This window comes from Lotus japonicus, chromosome 1 (assembly GCF_012489685.1).
Source record: "Lotus japonicus ecotype B-129 chromosome 1, LjGifu_v1.2".
Taxonomy (NCBI): domain Eukaryota; kingdom Viridiplantae; phylum Streptophyta; class Magnoliopsida; order Fabales; family Fabaceae; genus Lotus; species Lotus japonicus.
This window is the reverse complement of record NC_080041.1, coordinates 131,420,781-131,433,623: the sequence shown is the minus strand read 5'-3', so window position 1 is coordinate 131,433,623 and position 12,843 is coordinate 131,420,781. Positions and strand designations below refer to the sequence as shown.

Genomic DNA, 12,843 nt, shown 5'->3' with positions numbered 1-12,843 from the left:
ATTATAGCCTTTTAATTCTTTTTAATAAAAGCATGTATCATTATAACAAAGCAGTGATGTTGTTGGCATAGTAGAAAAAAGAGAGATGGGTTTGATTATGAGTTTGTGAAGGAGATTGTTTGCTTCCATAAGGCGCTTTTCTGAGCTTTAATACATGGTTTAAAAATGAATGATGTTGAATAGTTGAATTTGCCTCATTTAAACATTTCCTGTGATCGTTTTATGTAGAGAAACACTGTTTATGTCTATTTAATAGACAAACAAACCTTTGGAGAGAAAAATACTCAAAATAACCTGGTTGTTTGTGGGCTAAGACCTAGGTTGAACGGTGAATCACTCTTTTTGGCGTAGACACGAAAATATATGAATAAATGATTAAAAAGTAATACATATGATATGTGATGTAATATAATATAGGAAGAGAGAAATAGAAAGAAAAAAGTGTATTTGAGTGTTGTTATTGTTTTATGGTATACAAGTTCGGACTAAATGTTGAATATTTCATGGTAGTTTATGTCTTCATCTTGATGAACATATGAAGGGCATACTTGTTATGAAGTTATGAGAGATAGCAATGTTTGTCGTTTGTTGAGTCATCTCAATTCAAGAGAGTAATGCTAAGGGCTCAAGTTCTTAGTTTTTAAACAAGAATGATTCATAAATTACTACTCTGTGCATATATCTTGTGATACTTTTATTTCTCTCTATTTCACTTTTCCGGTTACATCGTATCTATCACTTATTTTTTTATCTATTCTTATCTCTCTAGAGGTTTATATTTATTGAGTGTACATCAATCTTTATTTTTTGTGAAATAAGATTTTTTGAAACCGTGAAATAAGATGTTTTAAAGCTTTGATGGCCTCTTAATCATCACATATAAGCCACAAGCTAAGATAGATGTATTTGTTCGATGCATCATAAATATTTAGAGAAAACATTTTTATTATCTAATTCTAACCTAAATAAGGTTCAATATTTTTATGGTAATGTCAGTAATCCTATAAACACAATACTATTTATAATAATATACTAATTTTACAATGAGAAATCTATCCGAGAATTTAGCAGGCTGATGCATATTGAGAGACACTTTATGGATACAATCGATAGATTCTAGATGGAATGAGGGCCCAAAATTATCAAAATATAAAAAAAGAGATTGTTCATTGTTGAATAATCATGATTCAGATTTACTATTTAAGGCTTTTCCTATCTTGGGATTATTCATTGTTGAATTTTCATGGTTTTAAAATAGGTAAACAAAAAGAGATTCTTGTGTTGTGAATATCGTCCATTTCTCTCATTCCATATTTAAGCACCATCGATCAATAACCGCTATATACCCGTCATTATTTCCTCCCTCATCATCACAAAAATGATTCATTCTCTCTTTCTTCCCACCTACCCTTTTCCCTGTTCATCATTTCTTGGAGGATACATGATGTCTATGCAATTCACATCAATGTAACACAAACCAAAAGCCCAATCAGAAAGAAAGATGGAGAACTCCATGAGATTTGGATTGATGGCTGTGTTTGCTGTTTCCGGAAGCATGGTCTTCTTGGTTCATCAAGTCCATAAACGCATACTATCTAACTTCATGAAGAAATTTGAGTTTGAAATGGGTGGTATGTTATACCCCAACGGCCACAAGAATTTGAGTGGTATGGTCATTTTCATTCTTCAAATTTTAATATGTTTCCACTTTAATTACGAAATCTGTAGATCGTCATAAAAAGGTTATTTCTATATCATTTCAAGATGAAATTTGAACATGTCACTTACAATTTACAAATATATTTTTTATTGTCATGATCATAAAATTTTGTTGATGAGACGGAAAAATTGAACCGGAAATGGTGACAAATGATTTTGATCTATTCTTTAGATACTTCAAAGAGCATATATAATGTGATAAGTTTTTTTTCATTTGCATTTGCAAGGTTCTGAGAAACATCAAGCAAAGAAGAAGGTGCGGTTTGCAAAACAAGGGTTGAAACTTCAATTAGAGAACAAGGGTAATAGAAATAGTAGAAACGTGACAAGGGCACAGAGGGTGAAGGCTGACGAGGTTAGGGTCATGGAGAATATTCAGAAAAGGAGGCAAGGGCCGAAATTAGAGGACACCATGCCTCCTAACAGGGCAGTTCTATACAGGGATATTTTGAAATATAGAACTCTCAATGGGAGACTTCATTGATAATTAACTTCCTATTTTATATTTTTTTTTGGGCGTAAAAACCTTTGTTAGTTGGTGCTAGAGTTTCACATATTTAGATACGTACATTGAAGAGAAAATTAGACATGCAAAAAGTTATATAAAGACTCAAATTTCAGAAGAGCTTTTACTAGATTGAAACAAAAAGTGAAGAATTGTTAGATAAGATAAATAATCACCATTGAAGGGGATTTTTGTTAATAAAAAGAAACCTGAGAACTACACCATTTGAGATTCGTTTCAAGATGTTTCATCAGTTCTCATTTCTAATTTGCTACAATTCTATAACTTTTCAATTCATTTAATCAAACGTCGAGGATGATCTTGCCGGCGTCATGCCTTTTGTGCACCCTGATATTTTGGCCTCTACGTCATCTTCATCTTAATTCTATTACAGTTTTCATTAAAAAAAAAAATCAAACGTATCAAATTATCACTTATAAGATTCTCAATGCTTTCTTTCTTTTTTCTTTGTACCTTACTTTTATATGGTGTTTCTAACGTTCCAACTTTCAATTGTTACAATTTTTTATTAATGGTGTATGGAATTAAAACACTCAAGGTTGTCAAACGACATTTACAACATATGAGATAATTTTTAGAGTGATTCAGCAATGCACAACAACTAAATAAATTAATAACAAGCATGCACACTTAGCTGACATATATAAACAACACAAAATATGATGTAAAACTCTAAAGACCATCCTTAAAAACCCCATAAAACAAAGAAGCTCGGAATGAGTGAATTTGTAGTTTATAGTTCAGAAAATTTGGTATGCTGCAGCAAACTTTGTTTGGTTGAAATTGTCACAATACAACACATGATGGAAATGGGTCCAAGACCCTATGGGTACTAGCAAAAAATACCCACGATGTCAATGGATAGTATAAAAGTCCGCTATATGGGTATGGCGTTGGATATCAATAAATACCCACAAAAAGAAGTGGGTATAGGTGTGGGTACAGATACTATAGTACCCGACCCGCCTCATACCCGCACACATACATATTATGAACATGCACAAATTGGTAGTTTGTTAATAAACTTAGAGTATAACTTATTTTAAAAAATAAGTAAGTGAAGTCTTAATATTATATATATGGTTATATGGTTGTTAAAAAACAAGTATGATTGGAATAGACTTCTAGTTTCTTATTTGTTGGAGGCTATGCAATTGGAAGGGCTGGTATTTGGTTCTGGGGTGGTTTTTAGGATGGGGTTTATAACTTATTGTAAACTTCCTTGGAATTTCCTCTTGATTTTATAAAATGGGGACTTTTTTCCTTTCTAGGTTTTCCCAATGGGATTTTATCCTAGTAAGGTTTTAATGAAGCCTATTTTATATTGTCTATTCTCAAGGAAGTGGGGCCGTGGGGGTGGGTAGTATTGATCTTTGTAGGGTTGTTGTCTTGTATTTTTTCTTTTATCTAGCTTGTTGTTTTTTTTCTCTACTTTCTTGTATTGGGTTGAAGTACCCCTTTGTACTTCTATTCAATATAATTCCATTGCCTATCAAAAAAAAATATGGTTGTTAATTTCTACTCACTTATTTTTAAATTAAATTAGTAATCTATAATTATAGAGTTTATTAACAAATCTAAAGTTATAAATTTAGAGCTTAACTTTTTTCGCTTATTCTCTTTTTAAAAAATACTTATTTGAATGATTTTACTTAGAAAATATATGGATGATCTTTTGTATTTTTAATTAATTCTTTTATTTATAATAGCTAATATATTTTGATTTTCCATTGAAAAAATGTGAAAGTTAAAATTTAGTACGCTAAATTGCGGGTAACAGGTACGAGCATATAGGTGTCAGAGGGTATGGGGATAGACACTCATGTTGATACCCACACAGGTATGGGGGCGGGTAGAGGTACTTTTTGAAAATGCGGGTATGGAGATAGGTACTATAGTACCTTACCCATATCTACCCATTGTCATCCCTAAATGAAAGATTAAGGACCATCAAAAAATTAAAAAGGAAAAAAAGAAAATTAGGGTGATTTTTTTTTGGGTAAAGATGAATGGAATACAACCCAAAGGATTTCCTCACGGCACTTACAACATGCGAGAAATTATCTCTAAGAGTGCCACAACAATGCACAAACCCTAAGAAAGTGAAGAACAGGCATGCACACTCAACTGATACACTCAGCTAAAACATGAAGTAAAATCCATATGGACATACAGAAGCCCCTAAAACTCCAAGATAACATAGGCCTTAACTTCTGAGCGAAGAATATCTTGATATACTTTTTAACCAGCGCTCCCTTTATACAACACATCGGCTTTGCCGGAGTTGCAGTGCAGCAATGGGTGCAACTAGCGGCATGGCTTCAGACTTCGGAGGCACAAATAGGGGTCAAACCAGCAGCTCTAAGAGCACAGGGATGAGGGGATCTGTAGATTTCAAACATACAGCAACAGAAGCTGACAAATGGACGATGGAACGACGGATGTGGTGAAAGATAGGGAACCAAACGGGAAACCAAACTGAGCTGAGACTGAGCACGGAGTCCAACAGGGTGGAGACCATGGTTGGATCCGTAGCCGGAGCTGTAGGTGGAGGCTGAAGTTGTTGCTTTCGACGTTGAAGCACCAGATCTATACAAGTCCACCCCTTACAACCTATAATCGGCCAGTAAGAAAAGAAGAGAAGGTGGTCACAGGCTTGGGTTGCGGCGAGGCACCACTGCTGTGGACCGAGCTTCTAGAGAAGCAGAGGCTTCAACAAAGCTCTGGTTTCTTCTAGAAAATACAATCGAACATTGGATCTCCGGTTTGGCACCCGGTGGTAGATGGCAGTGGTGGAGTTGGCCAAGGTGGAACCAAGTGTGGCGGCGAGTGGAGGAGGATGGTGGACGCCAAGGACATGGGAGAAAAGATAGACAAAACAAGATAAACAAACTCACTTATTTGGGTACAAATTCACCTAATGTGGAAGAAAACTCACCTGATGTGGGAAGAAAACCTTCTACCAAGCAGAAAAACCTCCCTAGAGGAGGAGAAAGCCCCCCCCCCCAATGGAGGATGAGATTCCCAAAGGGGGGATGGCGGCGCTGAGCGAGTTTCGCCCTAGCAAAGGTGTTTTTGTCAGAAGCAAACTGGATTCACGGACCCGTTTGTTCCAAACCGGCCACCATGGGCCATTCAACGATTATTAAAAAAATACAATACACCTTATTAGCCACACTATAAATAAATATTAAAAAATTGGCATTCTATTTTTTTCACCCAGTCATATTTTTAGATTGTGGGACCCACGTTTCTCCATTTCCCTATACTAGTATCTCATTAACAGAATATTAATTATTTAAAAATTTATATTTATAATTTATATTTTCTATTATTTACTAAATATTTTTTTTTACATCATAAAGATAAATTACACCTATTAGGAGGATCGATCTCTGAACCTTCCCCACCCAATATGTATGTTTCCTAACTCTTATCACTTGAGTTTTCTTTTTTCTTTTGGTACATCGGAAAGATAAATTGCACCCGCCAGTAGAGATGACAATGGGTAGGGTCTGGGTAGGGTACCATAGTACTCATTCCCATACCCGCTTTTTCAAAAATTACTCATACTCGTTCCCTTACTCGCGTGGGTAACAATTTGAATGCTCGTTCCCGTACCTTCTGAGTACCTATGTACCAGTACCTATGCCCATTACCCGCATTTTATTTAACCAAAATATAATTTTCACTAATTCCAATTTGAATAGAAAACAAAAATACAACAACTTTGATTAAATAAAAAACATTAATTAAAATACAAAAGATCATCCAAATACTTAACAAGTATAATTATTCAACTAAGTATAATTCTTTTAGAAGAAATAGGCGAGAAAATTATAACTTTAAATTTATAAATTTATATTTTTAATATTGTAGAGTATTAACTCACTTATTTTAAAAAGAAGTGAGAATAAATCAGCAATGATTATTAATAACTTTTTTTTTTTTGAAACTGATTATTAATAACTTAATTACTCACCTATATTTTAAAAAACTTAAGTTAGAAAGTTATAGCTTAATTTGTTAATATATTGCAAAATGTGTATCTAATAATAATAATAATAACAATTATTATTATTATTATTATTGTTATTATTATTAATATAATATTATTATGTGTGCGGGTATGAGGCGGGTTGGGTACTGTAGTACCCATATCCGCACATGTACCACTACTTTTTGTGGGTAATTACCCATACCCGTTTAGCGAGTTTTTACCATATTCATGGTAGATATTTTTTGTGGGTACTCTATAGGTCCGAGACCCATTGTCATCCCTACCCGCCAGGAATCGATCCCTGGATCTCCCCCTACTCAACCTATATGTTCTCTACCTCCTACCACATGAGCTATCCTACGGGAACAAGCTATCATTCTTTGATGCACTTGTTAACAACATTTCATTATATTATTTATGTGCAATAATCTTCATTTTTATTATTGCATAAATATAGAGTAAAGTTATTTGAGCTATTTTAACATATATATGTGTCAAAATATTATTGAACCACATAAAGCTAAAATGATTTTCGAATATTTACTTGAGGTGATTTAGAATTTTAAATAACCTTATTTTATATATTTTTTATATAAACAGTTGAACTCCTTAATTATTTAATTAAGGGAGTTCAATCATTTAATGATGTATATGTAGAGAATGATGTCTCATAAAACACAAACTCATTTAATGAAATGTCAGAGTCTCTTAAATATTATTTGTCTTATGACTAATAGATGTTAAAATACCTTGGTAAAATCAAAATAAATATATATACCTTCTTTTAGTTTAAAAATGCACAATAAAAACGTTAAGAACATGGTAACATCATGCTGTTGAAAGTTGAAAAGTAGGAGAGACTAAACTAATCGAGAAGACAACATTTATAGTTAAGTTTTTAAAAAATAAAATAAGGATCTTAGAACATCTTCAAAGCTAGTTTTTAGAGGTGAATTTTTAATCATTAGAGATGGTTGACGTGAAATTTTTAGTTCTCAAAAACAAGAACTAGTTTTCTTTGCTTTATGAGTTTTTAACATAAAAAAACATTTTTTCTCCCTCATCAAAATTGCTTTATGAGTTTTGTTTTATTGATTTATGAAAATAAAAATTTTAAATAATGTGGTGTGGTGTAATCAAATGAATAATGCTAAAAACTCAAAGTTAAGAATTTGTAATTGAAGCAAAATATGTAAAAATTGTTTAAGCATATGTGCCACTATGTACTTATATAAATAATGCTTAAAAACTCACATCTAAAAATTAGAATTGGAAATGCTCTATGTTTGCTTACTACTGGCTCAAGAAAAACTGCTCTGCTAAGGCTTCTTCAGAAAACCAGATCTGTTGCTTCTCCCCCTTGGGGGATCCTCTTTCCTCCATTAGGGAGGTTGCTTTCCTGTAAGTGGTAGGTTTGTCTCCCACATTATGCAGGTTTATTCTCACTTTAGGTGAGTTTTGTACCACATTAGGTGGTTTATTACCCAAATAAGTGGGTCTTTTGTCCTCTTCTCTTGTTCTACCACCACCACCATCCTTCATCTTCCGCCTTCCCCACCGCCGCCCTTCCACATGTGCAGCAGATCTGCGTCCAACCGCCGCTCCCCTTTCATCTTCAGATCTGCAACCTCCTCCGCCGTCTCGCCTCCAGCAGCAGTTCCAGGCCACCACCGCAGATTCACCGCACCATCACCGTCTTTTCACTGTCAAATCTGGGCCATGACCGCCTATCATCCGTCTCTTTCCTCATCACTCAGATCTGAGACCACCACCAGTTCTCGCCGCCAGCAACAGCCACCGGACCTCCGCCCCCTCATCACCATCTACGGTGGTGTGCCTGCAACGGTTGCCTTTCTTCCCCGCCTCTTTCACCACCTCCACCCCTTAGTTGATGTCTGTTGTTGACTATGCTTCCTTACTCAGTTCTAGCTGAGGTTTGTATGGAACTTCAGAAGCCCCTTTGTCTTCCCCATGTCTCCAGAGCTGGTGTTTTGACCCCCATAGTGTCGCAGAAGCTTGTTGAGCTTTCTTGATAGCCACACTTTTCACAACCTTGGCAGAGCCACTTGAGTTGTTTGTGTTTGGGAGCGCTGGTCGAAAAGGATAGGATCTTTTCGCTTAGAAGTCAATTAGCTTCTTTGGTCTTTGGGGATTTTAGAGGGCTACTGATTGGCCTTTAGGGTTTTATATCATGTTTTCGGCTGGTTGTCAGTTTGGGTGGGCATGCTTGTTCTTCACTTTTATATGTTTTTGTGCATTGTGTAGCACTCCTAGAGACTAGATCTCGCATGATGTAAGTGCCGTTTGGTAACCCTTGGGGTTTTATTTCATACATATTTGACCAAAAAAAAAATTGGAAATGCTCTCAAAAGGAGGAGATGCTACACGATATGACGCAGGTGAAAGTTGATAAGATGGTGACAGTATTCACACGTGGATTACACTCACAAATTACAATGATGACTAGTCAACCTTATAAATTGCATGTAGGTGGTGTCAGGCACTGGTTGGTACGCAGAAAACTTTTGGAATATTATTGCTCACGAGCTTCTACATATCTTACTTTATATTTCAGCAATTTGCTATTTAATAGCGAATACAAATTAATTTTTCCATTGAGATATTACACAAATGTCTATAGGTCACAGCATATTATGATGTTAATCGGGCTTCTGATTGGGATGATCGTTGCACAACTTCAGGATCTTGCATCTGCTTTGGACCTAACTTCATCTCTTGGAGCTATTGCAAACTCTTGTGGCCCGATCCTGCACCGAGGCAAAATATAGAAGCTAAGTCTTGTCAACACTGTTGCAGAAGTTTTGTGGATATATCTTGATCGATTGAAATACATATCTCTTTCATCACTCATTTGATTCTCTGTAATAACCTGGAAACTGTTACAGATTAGTAGAGTTTAATTTGATCTATGTTTTTTTTTTAGGTAAGCCAAAGAATTGTATTGAACTAGCACAAGGGGTGCTAAACCCGAACACAAAGAGATACAAGAAGAGAAAAGAAGAGAAAAAGGTTAAGAGACAAACTGGTAAAATTTGAAACCAGCAAAACCCCCCAACAAACTAAACAAAGCTATATCCCTCCCTGGTAAATGCTACTAAAGCCATTAGACCCACCCAGTACCAAAACAATACCAATAATGGCCAGCAAACTCGACAATAATCCACATGCCATAGCTCCTCATATGCACAGTAGGCCAATATAGCAGCAAAAATCCTAAACCTTTCCTTCCAATCAACTAGCAGATATGTACCACACCAGCAATAAGAACCCCTTGCAGTATCATCACGTTGGAATGGAGTTGAAATGGAAGCGAACCTACAGAGAAAAAATGCACTCCAAAGGACAAGATTTCCACTCAAAAAGAGAGTATGTAAAGTTGCAAAACTTCGCTTTAAGCCAGTGCCAAGAACGAGATTGGATCAGATCAAGGAGATAGCTATGATCCAATTCACTGTTCCTGAAAATAATAGAATTCCGCTGAAGCCAAAGCGACCAAACAGTAGCCATCCAGATAGCTAATTCCCCGAGACGCTGATTTTTATTCCTTGCTATATTTGAGAACTGTGCAAAATTGGCCACAGATGAAGCCGGTAAGGCCACAGAGATCCCCAACCAGTGATGTAGTGATTGCCATACGCCCGTGGAGAAGGTGCAAGTGAAGAATAAATGAGCGCTACATTCCTCCACCGTATTACAGAATGGACAGCTCAGATCCTCCGGATTGAAGAGCACCCGCCGTCGTCTTAGATTGTCCCGTGTTTGAATCCGATCCAGCACCAACCGCCACACGAAGGCCCTCACGTTAGAAGGAGTAGGAGCTGACCAGAGTGTTGTAAAGTCACACGCCAGATCCGGCCAAAGATGTACCTGCAAAAAAGTGTAAGCTGTGTTAACAGAATAAGTCCCACCATCTCCCGGCTCCCACACCCACTTGTCACCCCTCCCTTCTATCACCCTCCCGCAATTTATGGCTACCTCCAGATCCTGCAACCAAGATAATTCTCGTCCTCTCAAGCATCGACGCCACTCAAACCTCCACTTCCAAACACCACTCTCCCAAAACCCAAGCTCCTTTATGCTGCTGTATTTATTTTTTGACAAAATATACAGTCGACGAAACCTTGCTGATAATATACCTGAGCCAAGCCAATCCTCAGACCAGAACTTTGTCTGATCCCCTTCCCCAACCTGCTTTTTCAGACCCGCAGAGAACCAACCATCAACATCTTCCGGACATAAGGACATAATGTCATTCCACCAAGATGAAGCACATGAATAGTGATCAGATTGTGCCTCAATTACCCTCCTCCAAAGGCTATCAGGTTCTGTCAAATACCGCCATCTCCATTTCCCAAGCAAGGCTTTGTTAAATGCAAAAAGATCCTTGATCCCTAAACCCCCAAGCTCTTTGGGCTTACATACGTCCGCCCATTTCACCCAAGTAATTTTATTTTCATTCTCAGAGCCTCCCCATAAGAAATTGCGCATTAGACGCACACAGTTTTTGCCAACCCCTATCGGCAGTTTGAAAAACGAAAGGAAAAACAGAGGTAAGGCAGATAACACACTCTGAATCAGGCAAATCCTTCCCCCCAAAAGACACTGTTCTTTGCTTCCATGTAATAGAGTTTTGTGGATATATAATCTTGATCGATTGAAATACATATCTATGTAGAGTCAGAGTTAGTATTGTAATACTCGTGTGACATGTATTGGTTACATGTGCCACACTAGCTGCATTCAGTTAATTAGATGTTGAGCTGATATTCTGTTAACCAGGTCACCATTATGTTACAACAAGATGATAAATGTCTCTGATATAACTACTTTTCAAGATAATTCAATAGAGTCAGATTTCATTTAAGAGGATTTTCTCCATTCACTAATTTCTCTACTATGACTTTCTATGGTTTTCTTCAACGACCCTGCTTCAAAATTAAACTTTGACTCTTTCTTTTTTTATCCTAATTAATAGTAGTATAATACAAAGTTTTTTTTTTCTTTGTTTTTAACCTTAGGTATCTTAGGTATATATATATTGTATTTGACCCCGCACTTGCACCTAGCTTAGCTAGCTACTATGTAAAGCATGCTTAATTTTAAATCTGCATTCGTATTTTGTTGAAAAAGAAATCGATGACGAATTGTGTTACATAAATAATTCTTTTTGGTCGACCTCATCCTATTCTCAAGTTCAATCAACTTAATTGTAACAAAAAAAAATATAGGTGTGCCTATATTAATTAATATACTTGAATTAATAGTGGGATGCCACCGCTAACAATGTCTTCGGTTGAAGTATGAATCCATCTACTAAAAAAAGTTTGCAAACTTTTTGGTTTGCCTCTTCTATATCAATTAATTAATTTTCTGAAATTCTCGAACTTGTGTTTGATGAGACCGCAAAATGGTTTTGTTTTAGAATCTTCTGTTCGGTCACCGTTTACCCATGGTTTATTTTTAATTGCTGATATTAGTCTATTTTTAACGTGATTCTATAAGTTAATTTATAAAATAATATGAATAAGTTAAATGTAAACATGTTTTATTGTTGAAAGAAACAAAAATAAAAGGATGTAGCTGGAGCATGTACAATGAACTCTGCACGAAAGATGTGGATTTGGGGCATCTAAATATCATTTCATTTCAATAACCATGTTTTCTCATAGGCTCATCTCATTGATGAAAGTTAGTTTGTAATTCTTTTTAGACTGAATACTTCTGACCAAATATTAATAACCATAAAGAAATTGAAAATAATATCAATTATGCATGTTTGTTAAATATAAAGACAAGTTATCAGCATGAATAGGGCAAGTTAACTATCATATAGACTATAACTTTCAAAAGAAACAAACTATCATATTGACTATTATGGAACTGATAATGAGTATGTATTTCTGTTAATTACCCCACATTTCAAAATAGTTTAAACATATCTTTAGTTATATAATGCTTGTTTTATTAGTAGGCTTATAAATAATTGGGAATACTCTAACTCTGGGAACCAGGGCCTGGCCAAAGTCCAGGAATAAATGTGCTTTGGAACTTAAACGTAAATACAAGAGGACACCCTTTTATTGAGTTTTTAAGCTACACTATATTCGTTTGCAAAAAGTTAGAAAAGAGAGAAATAGAAAAGAAAGATAGCACGAAAAAAAGAGAATAATATCACTCTTTGGTGGGAGGGAGGAGTGGCCGTGGAAGTCGTAGAAGTGAGTCCCACCACTTTTTTCAGTCTTCCAAAATGAAAAGAGATGAGTATCTAATCAAGTTTTTACAACTACCTACATCATTTCAACCATAGGATAAAGCTCCTTACTCTCGAGAGGGGAAGAAGTGGATGCTTTGTTTCATAAGTCGACAATAATAGCCCGCAGGAAAAACCTGGAAGAGAACTTCTCTAATTAACTATTGATTTCCTTTATCATGAAATGAACTACTGATTAACCAAGTGACTGGTTCTTAGGTGAGAAGTAGGAACTATATCCAACACTAATGCATGGGGGTAGTAGACCTAGATAAAATAGTTATAAGTGTGTATTTAAAAATAATTTTTTTAATCTTTTTTTACCCT

General features: G+C 35.7%; 1 protein-coding gene across 1 annotated transcript; it reads left to right on the top strand.

Moving 5' to 3' along the window:
- Window positions 1-1,328: 1,328 nt before the first annotated feature.
- LOC130732700 (uncharacterized) lies at window positions 1,329-2,206 on the top strand. The gene is made up of 2 exons (XM_057584699.1): window positions 1,329-1,667; window positions 1,947-2,206. Exons 1-2 carry the CDS (start codon window positions 1,502-1,504, stop codon window positions 2,201-2,203), a joined length of 423 nt encoding a protein of 140 aa, XP_057440682.1. The 5' UTR covers window positions 1,329-1,501; the 3' UTR covers window positions 2,204-2,206.
- Window positions 2,207-12,843: the final 10,637 nt, after the last annotated feature.

Coding starts and splice junctions, on each gene's coding strand:
- LOC130732700 (XM_057584699.1), top strand. CDS start 1,502: ATGGAGAACTCCATGAGATTTGGATTGATGGCTGTGTTTGCTGTTTCC. Junction 1,668..1,946: donor CGGCCACAAGAATTTGAGTG/GTATGGTCATTT, acceptor TGCATTTGCAAG/GTTCTGAGAAACATCAAGCA.